General features: G+C 47.4%; 2 protein-coding genes across 5 annotated transcripts in view; one reads left to right on the top strand and one right to left on the bottom strand.

Moving 5' to 3' along the window:
- Positions 1-22,250, top strand: part of LOC308490406 (F-box only protein 17) — a 28,041-nt gene extending 5,791 nt beyond the window's left edge. Inside the window, exons 2-7 of one of the 3 annotated variants that reach the window (XR_013992202.1) lie at positions 13,730-14,091; positions 14,887-14,998; positions 16,926-17,021; positions 17,948-18,083; positions 19,596-20,101; positions 21,015-22,250. Coding sequence is in view for 2 of the 3 variants with exons in the window: in XM_081032549.1 (XP_080888675.1) it covers positions 13,746-14,091; positions 14,887-14,998; positions 16,926-17,021; positions 17,948-18,083; positions 19,596-19,739 (834 nt within the window). In the remaining variant the exon portion in view is untranslated. Of the gene's footprint in view, positions 1-12,744; positions 12,789-13,729; positions 14,092-14,886; positions 14,999-16,925; positions 17,022-17,947; positions 18,084-19,595 lie in introns of those variants that run through there. The other 2 variants (XM_081032550.1, XM_081032549.1) reach the window with 2 other exon arrangements.
- Positions 21,258-24,055, bottom strand: MRPS12 (mitochondrial ribosomal protein S12). 2 transcript variants are annotated; one of them, XM_081032552.1, is made up of 3 exons: positions 24,005-24,055; positions 23,703-23,770; positions 21,258-21,960 (listed from the first exon to the last, which is right to left on the bottom strand). In XM_081032552.1, exons 2-3 carry the CDS (start codon positions 23,749-23,751, stop codon positions 21,590-21,592), a joined length of 420 nt encoding a protein of 139 aa, XP_080888678.1. In that variant the 5' UTR covers positions 23,752-23,770; positions 24,005-24,055; the 3' UTR covers positions 21,258-21,589. The 2 variants fall into 2 exon arrangements, with proteins under 2 accessions (XP_080888678.1, XP_080888679.1); XM_081032553.1 differs by having other exon boundaries at positions 24,010-24,049.
- Positions 24,056-24,153: the final 98 nt, after the last annotated feature.

The raw sequence follows: 24,153 nt of genomic DNA, 5'->3' as shown, positions 1-24,153 counted from the left end.
GCTGTCAGAGGGATTATTCATTATAAATTTGTACCAACTGGACAGTTCACCAAGTTTACTATTTGGAAGTGCTGAAAAGGCTGCATGAAAAAGAGACAACCTGAACTTTTCGCCAATAATTCATGGCTCTTGCATCCCGACAATGCACCAGCTCACATGGCACTCTCATGTGAGGGAGTTTTTAGCCAGTAAACAAATAACTGTATTGGAACACCCTCCCTACTCACCTGATCTGGCCCCCAATGACTTCTTTCTTTACCTGAAGATAAAGGAAATATTGAAAGGAAGACACTTTGACACCATTCAGGACATCAAGGGTAATACGACGACAGCTCTGATGGCCATTCCAGAAAGCATTCCAAAATTGCTTTGAAGGGTGGACTAGGCGCTGGTGTTGGTGCATAGCTTCCCAAGGGGAGGACTTCGAAGGTGACCGTAGTGATATTCAGCAGTGAAGTACGTAGCACTTTTTCTAGGATGAGTTCCCAAACTTAGTTGGTGGACCTCATATTTGTAGCCTTTTGTGTCTGGCTTCTTGGAGTTCGTTCACATTGTAGCATGTACCACTACTTTATTTCTTATATTACTGAACAATGTTCCATTATATCGATAGACCATGTTTTATTTATCCATTCACCATTTGATGGACATGTGGATTGTTTCCAAATATTTAATGCTGCTATGACATTTGTAAACAAGTCTTTGTGGACATATGTTTTCATTTGTCTTGGGTAGTCTAGTAGAATTGCTGGGTTTCATGGTAAGTTTTTGTTTATCTTTCTTTTTTTTAAATGTTCCACTTTTAAAGAAACTGCCTAGCTATTTTTCAAAGTGTCTGTACCATTTTACGTTCCCAGCAGCAAAGTGTGAGGGTTCCAGTTTCTCCATGTTCTTGCCAATCGCTCTGAACATTAGCCATTCTATGTGGGCATGAAGTGGTGTCTCGTTGTAATTTTAATTTGCATTTCCTTAATGATGAATGGTGAGCTCTTTTCATGTGCTTATCAGTCATTTGTATATCTTCTTTGGTGAAATGTCTATTCAATTCTTTTGTCCAGTTTTTAATTGGTTTGTCTTTTTATTGACTTTTAAGTGTTCTTTATATATTCTAGATACAAGTCCTTTATCAGATATGTGATTTGCAAATATTTCCTGAAAATCTATAGCTTGTCTTTTCATTTTCTTAATGATGTCTTTTGAAGTACAAAAGTTTTAAATTTTGATGATGTTTAATTAATCCATTTTTTTCTTTTATGAATCACACTTTTGGCGTTGTATTTAAGAACTCTTTGTCTAACCCGAGATCGTGAGATTTTCTCTGGTTTTCTTCTAAATTCTTTTTAAGAGTTCTAACATTTAGGTGTATGATTCATTTTGAGTTGCTATTTGTGTATGGTGTGAGGTAAAGGCCTACATTCATCTTTTTGCATATAGATTTCCCAGCACCATTTGTTGAAAAGATAATCTTTATGCTAAGAGACCAGATAGTAAATGTTCTCACCACAAAAAGAAATGATAATTATGTGATGCGATCAAACTGTTAGCTAATGCTACAATGCTAATCATTTTGCTACTGTGTTTCCCCGAATATAAGACTTGGCCGGACCATCAGCTCTAGTGCATCTTTTGGAGCAAAAATTAATATAAGACCCCATCCTATTTTACTGTAATATAAGACCGGGTCTTATATTAATTTTTGCTCCAAAAGATGCATTAGAGCTGATTGTCTGACTAGGTCTTATTTTTGGGGAAATAGGGTATATATAAATGCATCAAATCAACATGTTTTACACCTCAAATTTACGCAGTGTTATGTGTCAATTTTATATAAGTAAAAAAAAAAAAAAAAAGACAGTCTTTTCCCATGAAAACCAATAAACAGGGATCCTATGAGGAAAATGCCCATAGCCTTCAGTTCAAATGGTTTCCTTTTTCTTGCACATTGTCAAATGGACCTAACATGGATACGGTTTAGAGCATATCATATTTGGATCGTGATTTTCTTAAATGGTTTTTTGTTTTTCCTGTAGTTCCTCATAGCTTTAATTTTTCCCTTTCAGGAGAAACATTTTCCTATGTCTAACACATCCAATCTATTTCTTGGACTTTATTTTCTTGTTGAAGGCATTCTTCCTTTTATAGTAGCCTATTCTTGTTTTGTTTTGAGTATATTCTCAAATTTAAGTGTACCCAGGACCAGCTGTGTACTCTGCAGGGCCTAATGCAAAATGAAAAGTTGGGCCCCTTGTTCAAAAATGATTAAGAATTTCAAGTTGGCAACAGGAGAGCATTAAAATAAGCATAGAGCCCTTCTAAGTGTGGGGCCATGTGTCACACATCCCTGACCAATGAAGCCTGAAGGCGGCCCTGAGTGTAGTAATGAGGGTGTTTTCTTTGCCTTTATGTTCTTTCATCCCTGTGAATTACCTCTGTTTCTTCTGGGGTCAGTTCGTGTTAGTTCTACCTGTTTACCTTACTTTTTCTCTTTCTCTTTCAGGCTGCTAGTTTTCTTCAAACCTCTGGTGATCCTTGCTGGTCCAATCACATTTGCAAACAAGGGGCTGGGTGACTTTTTTTGAAATCACTGGTAGGACAAAGCCAACCTTTACTGGGAGCTCACTCCCAGATGCCGGAATGGAAAAGGCTGTGCTCAGGCACACCAGCATCCTGGCTTCTTCCCAGATGCTTCATACAATTTCTCTAGAGTACCATCATCCACTACTGTTTTGTTTTTCTTGTGTGTGAATTTTTGGCAGCCTGAAATGTGTGTGGCAGAGCATGAGGGAGGAAAGAAAGGAAGCAGGGAGCCCATAGGCACAGTTTGTTCAAAGATGGACTAACCTCTGTTCTCACTCTGCCTTCTCACTCCTGATCTGCACGACTCCAGCCTGGGCCCTTTGGACCCTTGATTCTGCGTCCAGAGCCTCTCAGTGGTCCTGGAAGTCCCCTTTTCACTATCTTGAGTTCTGTCCTGGCCCCTATGCTTTTGTCTGCTTTCTGTCTTTCAGAAATATGTCAACATTTCTTTTTTATTGATGGTCTTCCTCCTGTTTCCTTTGCTTTTCAATTTCTTTGCTGTACGTAGAAAGAATGCCCTTTGAGAGGGAGATCAGGCTGCCCCGATTGCAACCCCTACTCCACTTCTGACTTCTGTGTCACCTTACGTGACTCATTTCACCTCTCTGGGCCTCAGGTTCTTCCTACTGTAAAGATCAACTGGAATAACACAGAAGTCACAAAACAGCCACCCCAGTCTCTTCCTGGCTATACAGGTCTATCTTACGTGGCCCATACTATGCTTTAATTCCTTTAATGCATTGTTAACATTTAAAAATTGCGTGATTTCACATAAAAACTGGGATTTCCAGATTCTTTTGAAAAACTGGAAGATGTGGCCAAACTGGGCCCACCTTCCTGCTTGGCAGTAAATCAGGCAGAGTGAGTATTGACCCAGTCTCTGGGCTGGCTGTCATCTCTGATTTGCCGGTTTCTACCACTCCCTTTTTCTCCCACCCACTCGGCCTCCTTTAAGATGCTGCCTATTTCTTGTAGGCATTTGAACTTGGAATCTTGGGATCCTGTTTCAAGAGCATCTAATGCAGAACCAGGCACATATGAGCTGTTATTATTATGAGGCCAGCGGGGGCGGCGGTGGGAGTGGGGGTTCAGATGCAGGCCTTGCTCTGATCACCAGGCCCTGCTTCCCCACGGTTGCATTCATCCAGAAGGGGTGCCTTTAAAAAGAATACCAAAAGTCTCATGTATAGGCCCTGGTAATCAGTAGCTCATTCTGCCTTCTTGAAGGGGAAGATGCACTGACTCTTTGAACAAGCAAATAGTTCTAAGGAGCAAAGGATTTTAATCTTGTCCTCTTGATTATTTTTATATAACTATTTGTTGCAGGTTAGAAACAACACAGGCATTACAGTTCAAGAGCAAAGATTTAAAGTGAATAAAGGAGAATGTCAGGTGGAAGAAAACCTCCCGAAGGCATGGAAAGGAAGTCATTAGCCCTTGTGTCTAAAATTAAAAAGATTGACAGTACCAGGTGCTGGCAACTGCAACTCTCATACATTGTTGAGAACGCAAATGGCACAATCAGGCTGAAAAAAACCATCGGGCATTTTCTTGCAAAGTAAAATAATACACTTAACACGTGACCCAAGAACTCCATTCCCAGGTATTTCTTCATGAGAAATGAACACATGTCCACATAAACACTTGTACATGAATGTTCATAGCAGCTTTATTCATAATTGCCCCACACTGGAAACACCCCAAATATCCGTCATGGTATGTGGATAAACAGATTGTGGTTTATCTGTTCAATGGAATACTACTCAGCAATAAAAAGGGATGGACTGATATACGCAACAATGTGAATGAATCACACAGACATTATGCTGAAGAAAAGACACAGGAAGCATATTCTATATATATCAGTCAGGGTCCAATCAGGAGACTGAACTCCCACAGTCATTTGAAGGGAGAATGTTTAATATACAGAATTAAATATTCTGCAGAGCATTAGAGTAAGAGGGATTGGCTACTAAGACATAAAGAGAAGGCTAAAAAATATAGAAACAATAGATAGTAGGAGCAGCTAGTACGCCGAAGATCTAAGAGAGAGCTCGGAAAAGATGGCTATCCTTGACAGCCCCAGAGACCCTGATCTCATTGGACCACATTGGCTGTGGCTCACCAAAGGGCAAAGCAGTCCCTGTGGTGCTGCACTTGTGGAACTTGCTGGAAATGCACCCTCTTTAACTTTCCAGAAGTCCATTCTACAGGGTGCTGGGGAAAGTGGTTCACAAGGAAGAGTCTCACCACAGGCACTGAGCTAAGAAACCACCAGAAGTGGGTGCTAGGGGAAGATGCTGGGTGCGGGGTACTGTTGATTGCTAACCACTGGAGAAGCTTGCATGTTGCGGGAGCGGGGCAGCCGTAGCTGCCTGCCCTGGGGAAAACCACGTCTGGAAGCTGGGAATAAAACCCTGTCCTCCTGCAACGTCTCTCTGGCTCCCTCTACTGGAAAAATAACATCACGTCAGCTGGCGAAAAAATTTAGGCCAAACTCCAGTTTCGCAACTTGAAGCTGTGAGACAGTAAATCAATAACCGGCACACTGTATGATTCCATTTGTATGAAATTCTAGAAAATAAAATTGAATTTATAGTGACAGAAAGCAGATTAGTGGTTGGCTTGGGGTGGGGATGGGGATGGGTTTGACTGCGAAGATATAAACCTTTTTGAGTGACAGAAATGTTCCATATTTTGGTGGTGGTGATGGTTACGTGCTTGTATACAGTTGTAAAAACTCAATTATACCCTTGAAACGAGTGCATTTTATTGGATGCAAATTATACATCAGTAAAGATTTCTTTTTTAAGGTTCTCATTCTGGGAAACATGACTCCTGTGCAAATATAAATGGAAAGAACCGCACGTGGGAGCGCACATAGCAGAAATGCACCCAAACCCCACATGAAGGTACCCCAGCTCACACTGGTGAATATGTCTTCGGGGGTGTTATTGGAGATGGTTTTGGGCATTGGCTTCGTGGCTTGCTCATTTATTCTCCCTGAGGAGTTCAAGTTCAACATCAGAGCTGTGAGTAGTTGGCAGAGTTTAGGTGCCCACTCTCGTCTCCTGTTTGCCCCCTCCCCAAAGTGAATCCACAGAGGGCATCTCACATTAGATTCCTGATTCTTTCAGATGATCAAAACCTCATCCTAATAAGTAGAAACTTTTTTTAAAAATTATCATTGGGTATTATTCCTTGCGTCCTGGATATGGTTTAGGGATATTTGTCCTTTACTGCTCACATTAACCCTTTGAAGTAGAACAAAAATTATCCGTGTTATGGGCAAGAAAGCTGAGACTCAGAGGTCAGAACATACCTGAGAGATAGCCTGCCCAGGAAGAGGCAGAACCAGGATTTGAACCAAGATCATCCATCTGCCACCATGGTGGGACCTCCTGACCACCACCCATTCTGCTGAGGGCAGCAGCCCTGGGCCTGGGAACCCTCACATGCTGCCTGCTCTCTACAGAATGGTCCTAATAGGATTTATGGACACTGAATCTTTACCAGTTGGGTCTTTTACCCCCATGATTTTATTATGAAAATTGTCAAGCATACAAAAAAGTTGAAATAATTACAATGAACACTGACTCCTAAGAAGGGGAGACAATGGTAATGCCCACAGAGCTTTTAGCCTGATATTGAAATATGACTATTCATAGCAACAGTTTATTCAGTCTTCCAAAGTCACCAAACAAGATAAGAAGCTAGTGAAATGACATTTCAGGTACTAAAATACATATCACATCAAGTAAAAAATATTTTTAAACATATAAGAGTTATACATAAATTATTTCTAATATGTTAACTGATAAAAATAAAAATAATTTACGAATGAACTGAAATAAAATTGCTAATGTTAATAGCAATTAGGTAATAAAGTTAATCAAGTAAAAACAACACTGCTAACTGAAAGTTTAATGAATCATGAGCCTCAAAAATGAAATTGTATTGTTTGATCTTTGTCAACAGTATATATCTGGAAAAAGTATGGGCTAGCTAGAGAGACCATGTGGAGATAGAGAAATGCCGGAGGAGCCCCAGCTGTTTGAATCACCCTATCCAAGGTTGTTAGACACAGGACTGAATAACCCATCAGATGACACAGCAGCAAACTCCGCCTGAGGGCAACTGCGTACAAGCCCCTGAGAACTGCTTCACTGAGCCCAGTCTATCCCCAGAGCCATAAAAAAGAATAATTAAATAATGGTTATTGTATAAGTATCCTCCAGCAAACAAACAAACCATGTCAATGATGTCTTCACTGAGACTCTTCACTGAGTCTCATTTTTGTGCACAATTTTCCAGTCACTATGAAAAGGTCTCTGGCCCTACACAATTTGAGGCATTATTGAGAAGAGAGATAAGCTCACTCTAAATAGTTTCCACAGGTTCCTTCATTTTAAAATAGCCCTATCTTTTGTTTGATAACTTTGGGAAGAGGTTTTTTGATATCTTTTGTTCCTTACCATGGACTATTATCTGTTCTTATTGTTATCATTTTTAGTAAACCCTTTATAGAAAGTGCACAAATGTACAGCCTGATGAATTTTTATAAATGACTACATGCATCTAGCCAGCCCTCAGCTCAAGAACAGAAAAATAAAAAGCTTTCTAAATGAGTGTACCTCTGCCCAGTTTGAAATTTGAATGCTGCCTTAAATTCTCGTGGTAGAGAAGTTTTCGTTGTCACTCAGCAGATATATTCATCATGAAATGAATCATTGAGCATCGATCACAATCTCAAGATACAAAAGATTCCAGATTTTTAAATAAAATGAAATAAAGGTATTACGCCAACAAAAATACCACTAGTCACAATAGCTAGAACATGGAAACAACCCTTGCCTAGCAGCAGATAAATGGATAAACAAAATGTGGTATATACACACCGTGGAACATTATCCAGCCTTAAAAAGGAAGGAAATTCTGGCCCATACTATACATGGATGATGAGATATTATGCTAAGTGAAATAGGCCAGTTACAAAAAAAAATACTGTATGATTTTTCTTATATGGGTGAGTTAGTCAAAACCAGAGATAGAAAGTGAAATAGTGGTTACTGGGGGCAGAAAGGAGTTATTGTTTTAAAAGATGAGAAGAGTTCTGGAGATAGATGGTGGTGACGGTAGCACAACGTGTGAATGTATTTAATACCACTGAACTAGACACTTAGAAGGGTCAAGATGGTAAGTTTTATGTTATGTAAATTTTACCACAATCTTAAAAATGGAGGAAAAAAGAGAAAGAATTAGCCCCGTAGAATAGGCAATGAGTAAAAACAATAAAGATTTCTGAATCTATATATGAAATATGTTATAGGTATTATATATTACCTTAAAACAGCATTGTTTAGAAACAAAACAACAAACAACAACAAAAAATGCTATTCCTGAATTACATTTACTAGGCTCAAAGGAGATACATTTATTTTTTGCCCCAAATCACACAGACAGGAAGTGGATAGAGTCAGGATTTGAACCCACTTTGATCTGCATCAGCAGTCGGGGCACCCATGGTTTCTATCGGGGGCTCTTGGCATTGGGACAGGCCAGTTCTTTGTGGGGGGTACCCGTCCCATGCAGTCCAGGTCACTGAACATTGTTACATTTAGCTAGTGTTCAAAACATAGTGATCGAAACGATAACCTTTGTTTTTTTATTTTTTTATGGGGATTGACTTAACTCAGCTAAGCAGTTCTTAAGGGTTCATATGGATGCAGTTGCCATCAGACAATGGCTGGGGCTGGGTCATCTGAAAGCTTATTATATAGTGAGTTTTCTCACTCACTATATATTTCACTGTAATATAAGACCAGGTATAATATAATACCGGGTATAATATAATATAATACCAGGTCTTATATTAAGTTTTGCTCCAAAAGACACATTAGAGCTTATTGTCTGGCTAGGTCTTATTTTCGGGGAAACAGGGTAGCACGTGGGATGGGGAGACTCAAACGGCTGGGATGCTCCAGGCATTTCTCTCTTCATGTGGTCTCTCCAGTATGGTGACTTCAGGGCAGCCAGACTTCAGTGGTGATCCCGGCAATAGTGTGCTGGAGTGGCTTGCACCAGCTCCAGTGGATTGTGGGCAATTATTTCCAACTCCGTTGTTCAGGGACGTCCGTCATATTGGTAGCTTGCAATCAGCCATGGTCAGTGAATTTACACCACAAAAAATCAGCAAACATTATAAACCTAGACTTCTGTTTCCCCCTGGAGAACCAATTGTTAAACATTCAGCCGTACACCACTGGACTCTGGGCTCAAAAGGCACATGTCCTGAGAGTCAGGCAGAGGCCTTATCCTCTGTTATGACCTGGCCTTGGAAATCCCTTGGCAGTCACTTCTGCAGTCACAAAGGGCTGCCCACGTCAAAGGAAGGGGTTTGAAGTCCACTATTTAATGAAGAGAGGTCAAGTCCTGGAAGAGCATGTCAGATAGGATGTGTCATTGTCGCCATTTGGGGAAGATACGGTCTGCCATAGCATCATGGGTCCCTGAAAACCATACCGGTAGCATCCCCCAGTCATAGTGACAACCAATAAAATAATCTCCCTCTCAAATACACACGCGTGCTCCCAAACACCCAGGCAGGAGGCAGTGCTGTGCCTTACATGTCCCATACTGACCCAGCCAGTGGTTGGCATTCATCCATGTGGACACGTGGCTACAAGGCATCTCATGGCTCTTAGCAGAGTGTCCCAGGACTCTCATAAAGCACATTTGCTCCTCAGTGTGCGGGGCCACCCCTAGCTCCCAAATCCCCCATTGGCCAGTGACCCACACCCACAAAGCTATGCTCTGGTGAATTTCATGTCCTGCCCGGCAAGCTAGTAGACTTGCTTGTAAGTTGCAGCTAATTTTTAATGCAACTGGAAGCCGCACACCCTCTCTAAAGCTGGTCTCCACAACTGAGTCACTCTGTAGTGGGAGTGAAGGGGATTCGGGCTTCTTGCCATGTCCACAGACCTCTTGTCTGAGACAGGCTTATTTCTTTTTTGTTTTAAATTGAGGAACAGTTGTGTGTTTTTCCCAGGACTTTCATCAGCTCCATCCAAGTTGTTGTCCTTTCAATCTTCGTTGTGGAGGGCGCAACTCAGCTCCAGGTCCAGTCGTGGTCCAGTCACAGTTGTTAGTTGCAGGGGGTGCACCCACCATCCTTTGAGGGAGTCAAACCGACAACCTTGTGGTTGAGAGCACGCGCTCCAACCAACTGAGCCATCTGGCCACCCCGGAGCCCAGCAGGAGCTCAGCGACAGCTCATTGACTTCATTCTAGTTGCGGAGGGCATAGTCGCTGGCCCATGTGGGCAATCGAACCGGCAGTCCTATTGCCCAGAGTCCGCACTCTAACCAACTGAGCCACCCGTCCACCTCGACAGGCTTATTTCTTTACGAGACCTTACTCGATTCATTTAAAAATCACACAGCTGACACGAATCGAGCACTTCCTGGTGTTAGGTAACAGAACAAGTATTAGATCATTGCAACCTTTTAACCCAAGGCAACCTCCGAGAATCATTTTGGTCATTAAAATAAGATGATGGGACTCAGTGAGATGATCCAGCTTAAATGTGCAGCACAGCAGTTTAAGAGCCCAGTAAATGTCACCACATGAAACTATCGTAGCTAAATGGTTGCTCGTCATCTTTTTATGACATGTAATAATAGTAGCAGCTAACTCAATTTAGTGCTAAATATTAAATTAATATCACTCTGATTTATGCTTTACAAATGTTAACTCACTTCATCCTCACAACAACTCTATGAAGTAGGTGCTGTTAACATCCCCATTTTCAGAAGAGAAAACTAAGGCACACAGAGAGTAAGTGAAGTGCCCTTGGTCATGCAACTAGCAAGGAGCATAGCTGGGACGTGAACCCAAGCTGGCTAGATCCACGTTCAAGGTTTTTAGCACTCGGCTGTTCTACCACTGATAGGGAAATGACATGAGTCACTAGGTCTTGGCCACCCTAAGGGATCACTGAGTTCTTGTTAAAGGTGGTTCACCCTGTTATTCCTCAGTTTCCTCATCGGTGAAAGTGGGTTTCTAATGTGATGATGTGTTCATATAACATCTCCTTATTGAACACTTACTATGTGTCAGGCACTGGCATAGACACTGTGGTATGCAGTATGCAAAGTAAACAACAGTTCTGTCCTCATAGTGATTACACTGTGTTGGGGGAGACAGACAATCAAGAAGATAATTCAGTAAATTACATATACTTACGTCGGTGTGGGGTGTGTTAGGCAATGGGACCTTTAGAGAAGCATAAAGTAAAGGGGAGGGGGAGTAGGTGGTGGTCATAAGGCTCTGAAATTGTAAATAAGGTGACCAGGGAAGATCTCATGGAGAAGCTGATATTTGAGCAAAGACCTTGTGGGGACAGAGCCCCAGAGAGCAGTTTCCAGGCTCTCGGCCTCACGTGGAGGGGTGCTGGCTCAGGTAGTAGATGGCTGTCAGCTGTGATTGGTTGGCCGTTAGCTGTAACCATTGAGCCATTGGCCACTGATATAACTGCTGCGGCTACGGAGGAGAGTGGAGGGAAGTCAAGGAGAGTCGAGGAGAGTCAGTCGGTTGGCAGCAAAGCGGACAACAGGTCGCACGTCGTGTGAACCCAGCCTCCAGTGAGACCATAGTGGTATGACTCCCCTACCTATGGCTCCGTGGGTGTTCCTTTTTGGCTTCACCACATCCTGCGTTCTTATGTGGGGAGCGGGAGCAGAGACCCCGCAGGCCGTCCCGCACGACAGACCTGAAGGAAGTATGGAGTTGAGCAAAGATTATGGAGTTCCTTTCAGGTGGAGGAAACAGCCCGTGCAAAGAGCCTGACATGTGTGGCTCTCCCGTGTGGCTGCGGCAGTGAGTGAGTGACCGGGCAATGAGGGAAGTGAGGCGATGGGGGCAGGTCATGGGGGCCCCTGTGGGTCACAGTGAGGACTTTGCCTCTAACATAAGTGAGATGAAGCCACTCGAGGGCTCTGAGCAGGGAGGGACAGGATCTGACTCAGGTATTCACACCTGAGCTGGCTGCTTGTGAGGAACAGACAATTGGGCAAAGAAGAAGGGAGACAGAGATGGTCCAGGTGAGAGGTGATGAGAATAGATGAGATCCCCAAGGGAGTGAGTATTGCTGGAGAATTGGAGGTTCAAGGGCTGATCTCTGACATTGCAAGATCAGAGAGATGGAACAACAGCCAAAAAGACTGACTAGGAGCCACCAGGCAGATGGGAGGAATCAAGAGCCATCTGTGGTGGCCCAGAGCTAAGTGAAGGGGTAGTAATCCCACTGTGTCAGGTGCTGCTGACAGGTCAAGCAAGGTGAGGACTGAACAGCGACTATTGGGTTAGCACCAAGAGGGCCATTGGTGACCTTGACGTTTCAGGGTGAGGAAGGGGTAAAGCGGAATTAGAGGAGATTTAAGAGAGAACAGGAGTAGAATATATAGAGGCAGTGAGTATAGACAACTTTTGTGAGACATTTTACTATGAAGTGGAGCAAAGAAATGGGGCCATAGCTGGAAGGGAAGGTGGGATCAAGAGGTTTGTTTTCAGATGAGAGATGACACTGTGTGGGATGACAGGATTGATCCAGTTCAGAGGGGGAAACTGAAGGGGCAGCAGAGAGGGGACAGCTGTGAGACCAAGACCTGGAGTGGGCGGGAGGGATGGGTTGACGTACACAGGGGCAGTCACATTGGGAAAGAGCAGGGGCAGACGTGTGGGCACAGGGCAAGTAGGTGGTCGATAGGGCATGGGGCGCGTTATGGAAGTTCGCTTCTCATCACTTGCATTTTTTTTCTGCAAAATAAGAAGCAAGGGGACAGTTAAGAGGTGGGAAGAGATGTGATGGAATAGGGGAAGGGGAGAAGGTGTGAAATAGTTATCTGTACAGAAGAAGAGAGAGTGGATAAGAGAAATGTAATCTGATTGCTGGGCAGCTTTAGGGGCTTGAAGGTCAAGTTCACAAACTTGACGTGAGACCAGCCAGTGGAGTTGTGTATTGTTCTTCAACCACTTTAAACTGTGTGGGTACAGACATAGGGTAGGTGGCTGGATTTAAACAGGGTCACTTGTAGGAGGAAGCCAGAGGAGGCAGGGTGTATGCAAAGAATGTTTTTAATGATTAATCAAGGAATGTAAACTGGATTAGGAAGAAATGAAGACTTGAGGAGCTGTGAGGCAGTGAAAAGCAGGTAGGCACAAAGGATAGCCGTGGGATGGAAGGATTGGGGAGCACTAGAGGGAGAGCTGGAAAGAGAGGAGGTGACGAGTGGAAAGACACCTACGATTGAAGTTCTGGTGAGGCTGTGGTTATTGAGACACAGGCTAGCGACCATGGGAGGGAGGGGCTGAGAGGAGAGCAGGTCAGGGAACAGAGAGGGAGGGGTGGCAGAAGGATCGCCTCCTTGGATATGGAAATCACCAAGAATGATGATGAGAGCAGGGAATTGGCAGTGAGCCTGGAGCTAAACTCATGGAGAAGTGAAAGGTAGTGATCTGGGTCAGCAGATGGTGCACATGGTGGGTTCGCTCCACAATGATGACAAGGTTCATGGCTGGGGGCTTTAGGGGAGAGTGCAGGGAGAATGGTCTGGAAGCAGCACCAAGGAGCAAGGAGATTTACCCACTTGAAAGGGCCTCAGGAGAGCTGGGTTCTAGTTAGGATAAGAAGGTGGCAAGAATGTTCAGTGAAGAGACTGAGAAAATAAATCTTGCTGAATGAAGACAGTTCATGAAGTTCCAAAGGCCCGAGGAGTTGGGACAGGTTGGGGAAAGGGGTGGAAATGGTTTCCTCCTAGGTGGGTTTTCCTCGTGGCTCTTCAGTGTGCTTGTGGTTGTATACATAAAGTGCTTAGCCTGACACAAGCGCGCCGGCCCGAAATGGCAGCTGTGGTTAGCAGTCCTGGTGGAGTCACGGTCTGGCCAGGGGAATCCTGCTCAGAGGGAAAGCCCTCTGCTCGTCCCTCCGGAGCCAGGTGGCAGCAATTACGTGCCCGGTTTTCGCGGCCACGGCAGTCCCCTTGTCATCCATTGGAGCTGGTGGGGTCACGGCCAAGAGGCCGGGACCTCGTGTCCTGGGAGAAGTGGAGCGAGACCAGACTGCCCTGACCCACTAACCCCTCTCAACCCGCAGGGTTCCAGCAGCCGACATGGGCGCCCGGCCCTCGCGGCGGCGGCCGGCGGATCCGCCCATAGCCTTGGACGCGCTGCCCCCGGAGCTGCTGGTGCTGGTGCTGAGCCACGTGCCGCCGCGCGCGTTAGTGACGCGCTGCCGCCCAGTGTGCCGCGCGTGGCGCGACGTAGTGGACGGGCCCTCCGTGTGGCTCCTGCAGCTGGCCCGCGACCGCAGTGCCGAGGGTCGCGCACTCTACGCGGTGGCCCAGCGCTGCCCGCCCAACAGCGAGGACGAGGAAGAGTTTCCACTGTGCGCCCTGGCGCGCTACTGCCTCCGATCGCCCCTCGGCCGGAACCTCATCTTCAATTCCTGCGGAGAACGTGGGTGCCGGGGGCGGGGTCGAACTGCGGGGGCGGGGCCAGGCATGTGTGGGTTTGCGGGGGGGCGAGGCAGAGGGAGTGGGCGTGACCAAAACGGAGGAAATGGGCGGGGCCAGGGCAAGGCGTCAGGGGAGTGGTCGAGAGCAAGACTTTTGGGAAACTGGGTGGGTGAGGCCAGGGAGGGTCTGGGGAAGAGACGGACTGGGTGGGAGGAGCCAGGGGCTGTGGGCAGTCGAGGGAGACGAAATGGACGGGTGAGACAAAGCGGGAGGAACCGGAAGGCGGGGCCGTGGCAGGAAGGACGAAGCGCTGGGGTTGCAAACTCGGTCGTCGTCGTGGCTAAAGAGGGAGGAGCCAGGAGAGGCTGGGGAGAAGCTGATTGGATGCTGGTGGGGGCGGAGCTCACAGAACTATGAGTCTCATTGCAAGGCTGTGGGGAGGAGGAACTAAGCAAGTGGGCGGGGCCAAGGCAGGAGGGGTCACGGGGCTTTGGTGGGAGCGGGTGGAACCTTGGTGTCTGGATCCCAGAGCGCGGCCGGGGAGAAGCCAAGTAGTTAAGAGGTTGAAGGGAGACAACTGGATGGGGGTGCGGGGGGGCAGAGTGGGACTGAGGCGAAGCTGAGTGGATGGGCAGAGCTGAGTGACGTGATCGTGGGAAGGGACCGGCAATGCCAGCTGTTGGGAGGCGGGACCAGAGTAGAAGTCGGTTGGAATGCTAGAGGGAGGAGCTGGTGGACCGGGCTAGTAGGTGGTGGCAGGCGAATCCCTTGTCTTCAACCCCATTGTATCCCGCAGAGGGCTTCAGAGGCTGGGAGGTGGAGCACGGCGGGAATGGCTGGGCCGTGGAAAAGAACGTAACACTGGTGCCGGGGGCTCCTTCTCAGACCTGTTTTGTGACTTCTTTCGAGTGAGTGGTCCTTGATCCCTGGGGCAAGGGCCTCAAGGAGGGAGGAGAACCCTACCGTACCGTCCTCATCCTCACCCTCACCCACCTTCACCCTCCCCTCATTCATTTATTCAGTCAGGCAATCAACAAATACAAGATATAACGTGAATTCAGAAATATCAGGAACCTGCTGTTTTTTCATTTGCATTTTAGATGTTGGGTGGGGAGAGACATTAAACACAACAGTAAAATAACAACACAGTAAACATTTACAGTACTTACCCTCTGCCACATGCTTTATATATAACTTTTAATCCTGGCAATAACCCTGTGATGTAGATACTGTTGTTATTTCCATTTTATAATAGGAAGCTGAGGCATAGGCCGTAACCAACATCTAGTAAATAGTGGAGTGGGATTTGAACCCAGGTAATCTGGGTCCAGAGCTTCTGATTGTGATAAATGCTATAAAGACATCAGAACAGTTTGATTGGTTACTTGATTCTCTTTATCCTCATACCCCATGCCCATTTTCCCTGTCCTCTGCTCCCATAGTCATCCACTCATATGGCATTAGCCAGCTATCTAGTAGTTGCCACGTATTAGGGGTGAAGTGATATCTCATTGCTGTTTTAACTTGCATATTTCGATTTACTGATAATTAAGCATCTCTTCATGTGCTTGTTAGCTTTTTGGATTCCCTCTTTTGTAAATGTCCTGTTCATATTTTCTATTAGGGCTGATGTCTTAATTCTTGTTGATATACAAGAATTCCTTGTCTATTCTAGATATTCATCCCTTCTTCATCCTGGACATTGCGAAAATCTCCCACTCTACCATCTCTATTAACTGTCCGTAGTGTTCTTTGGTGTTCTTTGTTGTTATTTTCATATGATCAAATTCATCTCTCCTTTTTTTTGCTTTAGAATTTGTTTTTGAAATTTCGTTTAAAATATCCTTTCCTACCCTTAGATCCTAACAATAGTCTCTTATACATTCTTCTAGTAAACTTGTAGTTTCATCTTTCCCATTTAGAACTTTAATCACCTTTGAATGTGGTGTTAGGTAAGGATCCAGTTTGCCCTCCTCCCCCTTATATTCAGTCAGCTTTCCCAACACCATCTACTAAAGAACCCATCCCTTCCCTATGGAGTGGCTATGCTGCTTCTATCATTTATGAAGTTCACATGCATACCTAGTGTTCTGTTCTGTTCTCCTGTCACCTTCCCAGTTTTTCCATCAGTACTACACTGTTTCTATTATTATGGCATATTCAAATGAAGGAGGATGGTCTGTTTACAAAGATGAAGGCAGATCACCAGGGATACTGTAGGACCCCAGGCTAGTAACTGTGGGGGAAGGGTCACTACCACTTCCCCAGAGGAGGAAGCGGTTACTGAAACATAAGACAGAGAAGGCTGAGAGGAGAGGGCATTGTGGAGCTGTGTCCTTTCATTGAGAGACACAGCAGTCCCATGGTGATCCCATGGGGGGGGGGAGGCAGGAGAGAAAATACCCTGATTTTACTCTCTTCTCTCCCTTCTGTCTCCTGCTGGAGCTTCCCATTGGCTGACCCAACAAGAAGTAGAGGGTAAGGGAGACCAGTCCATACAACAATACGATCTTAGAGACCTTGGGCCCCCACATTTTAGAAAACACCAGAATTCCCTGTTCAATGTGGGCCTCCATTTGTACTCATGTCCCAGTCCCCACAAATAATAGAGGCAGAACTGCATCCAGGTCAGTTTCCTGGAGTCCAGGGCAGGGTGGAGAATGCTGGAGGGATGTGAGAAGCCAACTGGGATACCCAGACCATCACATACCTCATCTAGAAAGGAAACGCTGAGGAGCTGCTTTAGACAGGTTGTCAGGGGAGGCTTCTGGGAGGAGGTGATTTCCAGGTTGCAGTGTCTGCTCCACCACCGCCCCTACCACCTCCCCTTCCCAGATGGTGCTTCAAGCGGCAGCTTGTGGACTTGGTAATGGAAGGAGTGTGGCAGGAGCTGCTGGACAGCGCCCAGATTGAGATCTGTGTGGCCGACTGGTGAGTGAAGAATGGCAATCTGCCCCCAGAACCAATGGCAGTGGCAGCAGTTCTGCAGAAGTGGCTCATTTCGTGCCCCCATCAACGCCATGGGCTGGCCACTGATACTGTGCGCCCCGTTCATAGTGAGGCTGAGAGAGAGGAAGTGATGCTCTTATAGTTGCAGTCTTAGTGAGCCCAGAGCCCCCACTCTGCACTCCTCCCCACCTCTTCCCAGCAGGCCCCAGGGCTGTTGGCATGGAGGCCACTGACTGGCTTGGCTTGGTCTGAAACAAGGCACTCCCCCTCACCCACTCCACCCCCGTCACCTGCAACTCTGTGCTGACCCTAAGAGCTTGTGGACACCAAGGCCTCCGAAGAATTGGCAGCACTGAGCCCTAAAACTGAGGCTCCGAAGGGGCAGAGTTGGGCCAGGGTACTCGCTGGCTTCAGAGCCTGCGGGCCTATGATGAGTCCCCTCCTCTCCAGAGCGTCCAGGTTCCTTCACAAAGCACTCTGGCTCCTCTTCCTTCAAGCTCTTTGCTCCACAGAAAATCCAGTTTCTTCCCTGGACTGTCTCCTCCCAGAGCTGTGGTCACCCCAGAGCATCCCGATTCCTCCTTCCTCAGGTTGTGGTTTCTCCCCAGATCCCCACACACATACACACCTAAACTAAAGCCTCCAGAATCCACCCCAGGAGCACCCAGGCTCCTTCCTCAGGCTCTGGCTCCACCCCCAGGAGCACCCAGGTTCCTCCCACAGCCTCGGCTTCACCCCCAGGAGCACCCAGTCTCCTCCCTCCAGAATCCCAGACTGACACCTCTCCATAAGGGGTGTGGGTGTGTGACCCTCATCAAAATGCAGGGAGGCCCAGCCCTCAGCCTCCCTCCCCCAACCCAGAGACTGGATGGGTGGCAGGGGCATCAAGGCTCATGGCCACATGGCAGGTGGGGCGCCCGAGAGAACTGCGGCTGCGTCTACCGACTCCGGGTCCGCCTTCTGGACGTGTATGAAAATGAAGTGGTGAAGTTCTCAGCCTCACCCAACCCGGTCCTTCAGTGGACTGAGAGAGGCTGCCGACAGGTGGGTCCAGACTGTTTTCCAGGCCACCCTGACCTCAAAGGTACACCTAACCTTTCATCCTGCTCAGATTTCCTTCCCAGCTCACATCACCACTGGATATTTATAGTAACAGCTAACAACCTTTGAGCTCATTACATCCCAAGCCATGTTCCAAGAGTTTTCCCTATTAATTCACTTCATTAGCACAATAGCCTAGTTGTTCAACACACATTTATTGAGCACCTAATGTGTGCTGGGCATTACTCTAGGTGCTGGAAATGCAGGGGTGAACTGAAGTCCTTGCTCTATCCCCATTGTAGAGGTGAGAAAACTGAGGCTCAGGTTACATGACTGGCACAAAGTCACACTAAAGCTTGCAGGGCCTGATTCCAGCCCAGGCCTATGCTGTCATAATCATTGCACCTCAGTTATCAAAATGACCTTTCAGGTGGTTTGTTTCCACTCCTGATCTCCCCCTACCCCCCACCCAACACCCAGACTCAGTAACCAGAAAGATCCCATTAAAAAGTTAATCAGATCACAAGTCTCCCCTTCTTGTGACCCCACTTTCATGGCTACATCTCAGAGTAAAAGCCAAAGTCCTATAATGCAGCCATAGAAAGGGATGAAGCACTGATTGATTCTACATGGATGAATCTGGAAAACAGTGCACTAAGTGAAAGAGGCCAGACGTAAATGGCCACATATTGTATGACTGCATTTATATGAAACGTCCAAAATAAGCAAAGCCATACAGAAAATAGATAGATTCGTGGTTACCAGAGGCGAGGGGGAGGGAGGAATTGGAAGTAACGGCTACTGGATATGAGATTTTATACCCTGGGGTGATAGAAATGTTCCAGAATTAGGCAGTGGTGGTGATGGTTGCATAACATTGTGAATATACGAAAAACCACTGAATTGTACAGTTTAAAATGGTGCATTTTATGTTGGGTGAATTTTAGCTCAATACAAACTTGCAAACGACAAAAAAGCCAGAAACCAGGAGCATTCGAGATCTTCCACCCCCGCATATGTCATCAGTTTGGCTCAAATAAACTCATTAAAAAAGCAAGAAGCCAAAGTCCTTCCTTGACCCAAAGGCCCCACACCATCCACCAATTACCTCCCTGACCCCCTCTCCTACTTCTCCCCTCACTCTGCTCCAGGCACACTACCTCAGGGCCTTTGCACTGACTGGTCCTGTCGGGGAACTCTCTTCCTCCAGATTCCTACATGGCTCCCTCCTCTCCCTCCTTCAGATCTCTGCTCAAATGTCACCTCAGTGGGGCCTTTGCTTACTCACTTCACAACCCCGCCCTCCTGCAGAATTCGCATCTATCTTCAGTGTCTGAGTCCCCTACTAGATAGCCAGCTCCACCAGGGCAGGGTCTTTGTGCCGCTTTCTTCACTGCTGTATCCCCAGCGCCTAGGGCAGGACCTGGCATCTACCTGATGTTGGGGAGTATCTGTCCAGGAGGTGAAGGAAGAGGAGCCCACAGGTCCTCACTGTCATTCTTCTTCCCCATGCAGGTCTCCCACGTCTTTACCAACTTTGGCAAGGGCATCCGCTATGTGTCTTTTGAGCAGTATGGGAGAGACACGCGCTCCTGGGTGGGACACTATGGCGCCCTGGTGACCCACTCCAGTGTGAGGGTGAGGATCCGCCTGTCCTAGCCCACCAGCCTGATCAGGCCTTCCAGGACCTACTGTCACCTGCCAGACATGACTGACAATCAAGGGTGGCTTTGCAGCTGGGGATACCGTGTGGCCTGTTCCCAGCCAGCCTCCCTGGAACCCCACTTGAGGCTACTTCAGCACAGTGGCCCAGATGCTGCTCGAGAAACCAGGGATCCAACCAAGCTGTTCAGAGCTTCCCGCAAAATAACCAAGACCTTTATTTTGCTGGCAAATCGTTTTCTTTCCCCTGTGGATGTTAGTTGGCAGACCAAGTGAAAAAAACAAAAGCCAAACCAGGATTTCTAATGGGGAGAAGCTGCCGACAACCTGGGACAATGACTAGTTGGCCTGTTTCCACGGTAAGCTGATTGCTGGCGAGGAGCAGAGGCCAGTCAGGGCAGCCTGTCCTCGAGAGGACCAACAAGGGCATCAAAGGGAACCCTGTTTGGGGGAGTCTCTGGCATTCAGCCACCTCCAGTACTGCCCATCAGCACCTCCCCTTGGGGCCAGACTGGTGCTATTTTTTGCAGAATTCCTGAGGCCCTGCTAACCCGCAAACTCTTCTACCTGCACCTCCTACCCCAGCCTCAGAGGCAGCTCACCTCCTGCAGGGAAAACACCTCCTTTTCTTGAGTCCGCCTGCATACAAACTGCAGGAGCAAGGCCTGCCATAAAGGAAAGCTCTCCTGTCCTGACTCCCACGTCTCCTGCTTCCTCTAGCTGGGCACAGCCACCAAACTAGCTCAATAAAGTTGGTGCTAAATGTGATGGGGAACTGTTGTCTGTAATTAACGCACTTATCTTCCCCCCAGTCTGATTCTAGAAGGACTTGTGGGATGTTGTCAATTATGAGAACTTGAGGTGCGCTAAGCATCGTGCCGGAAACGGACTTGGCCTACTAACGCTATTTACTCAAGGAGGAACACGGGCTCACTTTAATGACCCGTCCAAGGTCACCTGGCCAGAAAGTAGAGGAGGCAGGACTTGCAGGAGTCACGCTCCAGAGCCCAGGGATACAAGCACACACAGTGGCACGTGATGGGGAGGCCAATATTGCTCTCGGGACTGTTTTCCAAGAGAGGAAAAAGGCCCAGAGGGAGAAACAAATAAACCCAAAGTCACAGCCAACTAAGAGGTGGAGGCAGGATTTGAACCCAGGTTGTGTGCGAGTCAGAATAACACAGAAGAGCAGCTCCCCTGTAGGCAGCAGCACACTCCATTCAATCCTTTCAAAGCCCTTTAATCACCGTTATAAATACTGCCATTTTTCAGGAGGAAGCATAAGGGTGGCGCTTTCCTTGTCCACGGCCCCTGGCCTACAGGAAGGGGAACTGGGTTTCAGTGCTGCCACCCGACTCCAAAGCTTAGAAGAGGAGCTACCTGCATGTGCTTTGCAGAGTGTCTAATCTAATCTTCATCAAATCCAACAAAGGGGATGCTGTGAGTGAAGGAGGAAACGGAGAGGCCCAGAGGGGGATGTCAGCTGCCAAAACCACACAGAGGGTGAAGACCAGGCAAGGTGTACACACCACAACCACAGGGTCTGTATGTTTATTACAACTCCTTCCCATCAGATGGCGATACAGTGGATTGTCCCAGCAGAAGAGGCCGCTTGCACCAACACGCTATATGCGCACACTAAGGGTATTGGCAGAGGGGCGCCCTTTTCTAATTCACACCCAGGACCCCTATGGGCTATTGGTGGTCCTGATGGAAGAGGCGGAACCAGGATTTGAACCAGGACCAGTGACTTCTAGAGCTGGCCTAGCTTCCCAAGGATACTGCAGGATCCCAGAGTGGAAGGTCCTTGTTCCACGTGAACCCCCAGCACGCTGTGCCCCTGAAGATCACTTCTTCTTCTGCACGTGGCCACAGTCGTACTTGCCACGCACAACCTTGAGCTTGACACCGGGCAGGTCCTGGGTGCGGCCGCCCTCCACAAGCACAATATGGTGCTCCTGCAGGCTGTGGCCCTCTCCGGGGATAAAGCAGACGGCCTCGCGGCCTGTGCTGAGCCGCACACGGCAGCACTTGCGGTTGGCTGAGTTGGGCTTCTTGGGTTTGCGGATGAATGTGCGCAGAACGACGCCCTTTAGCTGTGGCCGGCCTTCCGTGGGACCCGGGGTTGGAGGCGGCCGCTTCGGAAGGCCCCGGCGGTGCATCTGGTTCAGGGTGGCCATGGGGCGGGTGGCCCAGAGCTGGGGGGCCAGGGATAGGCCTGAGAGATACCACCGGGAGGGTGGAGGGGAGTTATTATCCCATCAAACAGATAGTATTAGTGACTCAATTCTGGTGTTCTAGGCATGGTTCCAAGCATTGTATTTACAAAGATATGTTTGTTTATATCTAGGGGTACTCACAGACAATAGTAATAACAATTAACATCTATTGAACAACCATAGGTCAGGTTCTATTTTAAGCATTTTACACGAATTAACTCATTGTATTCTGCAAGGAAAATGTTCATTTTAATGCGGTTTAAACAGAATAATAAAAGCGAACAGGCTCACGCTGTGTAGCGTACTATTCTATGCACCATACCTACATTAATTCACGTCATCCCCACAGCAACCCTATGAGATATTCCAGGGAGGTATCACTCCCCCTCCTCCTGCCACCCCCACCCCCACTCCGATAAGTAGATTCTGTCAGCTGAACTTTCAAATGGACCCTTTCTCCCTCCTCCACGCACCCACTTTAGTCTGTCTACTCTCTTCTTCTGTGTCCTTTTCCTCCCAGGTCTCCCTACTCCCACTGTCTGCTCCAACCCACAGCCAGAGGGACCCTCTGGGTACTTGGGTCAGATCACATCCCTCCCCTCTCAGAGCCCTTCTGTGGCGCCATCTTACTTAGGATAAGAGCCAAAGTTCTGTCCCACAAGATCTGCCCCCCACCCCCCGTTACTTCCCTGACTTCATCTTTCCACTCACCTCTTTGCTCAACTTCCTACAGCTGGTGTCCCTAGACAGATGCACAGAAAGGAGACCAGAAAAGGCAGGTGGGGGGAATATATGTCCAAGGCAGACCCACAGAATTTGCTCATGGATAGGATGTAGAATATAAGAAGATTCAAAGATAACTGGGTTCACTTCAACAAACATTCATTGAGCACCTACTGTGTCTTGGCCCCCAGTAATGGAGACACAGTGGTGACTGAGCCATGACCTTTTGCAGCTCCCAGTCCAGGGCTTTGAGGTCCACCCTTTCTCTCTATCACTAGCACAGATGACTTTTCACACCACACTTCACACTCCCTTCCAATCCAGGGCAGATCCTGGCCCTACTGTTCACTTCCACGTGTCCTTATGTCTCAAGTTACAGAATCCTCAAAGGGAATGAGACATTTCTAGAAGTCTCTTCCTAGCGATGTGCCCTTGAGCAAGACTCCGCCTCTCGATGTCTCCCATAATCACGTCTCACTCAAGCTACCCAGATTCCCCGGCAGGGTACAGGCCTGCCTTGCCCAGCCTTGTGATCCTCGGGGAGCGGCAAACAGAAGGTGCTTAATCAAGTTTTGCAGAGTGAATAAGTGAATGAAACACCTGACAAAGGGCATGGCTCATGAGAAGCATTTAATGTTTGTTAAAGGAATAAGTTCATAAATAAAGCGTCCCTTTCACTACCTGACGCATAGAAGACTCTTGAAAAATAATCAGCTGAATGAATGACTTAAACGCCTCGCATGGACGTCTCACCTACGGGATGTGTTTAGTAAGCACAGTATTTGCTCAAGAAATAAATAATTGACTCAAACTTCTGGTACTCACCTGACAAATAATAGCCCTCAATGCAACTACTTCTCACATCTTGCTTTTGCAGCCCGAGCTCCGCCAAAACCCATCGTGTATGCATCCCTCATTTAAAACCCTGACTCCCCTGGGGCTGCAGCAGAGGCACACGAGTCCCAGAAGAGATAACCTTCATGCAGCTTCAACTCTGAAGTCCAAGCCCCCCACTTACCATAACTTAGGGACGTGTTCAGGCCACGGAGAAGGCCAGACCAGGGCATCCTGCCGCCTGCAGCGTCCCTGTGTGGGGGGACAAGAGACTCAGAAAGGAGAGAAAAGTGGCCGTAGTAGGGCAAGGATCCAAATTCTCCTTTCTCGCTCTCGGAGCCTTCAGGTTAAATCTAAGGAATTTCATCTGCTGCCTCGCTCTGAGTAGGGTCTCGGGGCCCCAACCGCCCCCTCCCGCACAATGAAGAAAAGGAGAAACTGAGGAGAGGGCCAGGGAGGTTTGGATGACCCCAGAACTCCATCTACCTCACCGACACCACCAGGGTCTGCAGACACGCTGAATCCAGCTAATAACCACTTCCGGGGCTAAGCTTGGCAGTGATTGGCTGGTTCCGCCACTCGCGTACATCAAAAGGGCGGGGCGCAGACGGCCATTGGGCTATGACAGAGTCAAT

The sequence above is a fragment of the Rhinolophus hipposideros genome (assembly GCF_964194185.1).
Source record: "Rhinolophus hipposideros genome assembly, chromosome: 21".
Taxonomy (NCBI): Eukaryota; Metazoa; Chordata; class Mammalia; order Chiroptera; family Rhinolophidae; genus Rhinolophus; species Rhinolophus hipposideros.
This window is presented reverse-complemented; position numbering and strand designations above follow the sequence as displayed.

What these genes read in the sequence shown, in the direction of transcription:
- MRPS12 (XM_081032552.1), bottom strand. Translation starts at nt 23,751, where the DNA reads ATGCCCTGGTCTGGCCTTCTCCGTGGCCTGAACACGTCCCTAAGTTAT. An exon ending in GAACACGTCCCTAAGTTATG is followed by an intron (nt 21,961 to 23,702) that starts GTAAGTGGGGGG and finishes GGTATCTCTCAG; the next exon opens with GCCTATCCCTGGCCCCCCAG.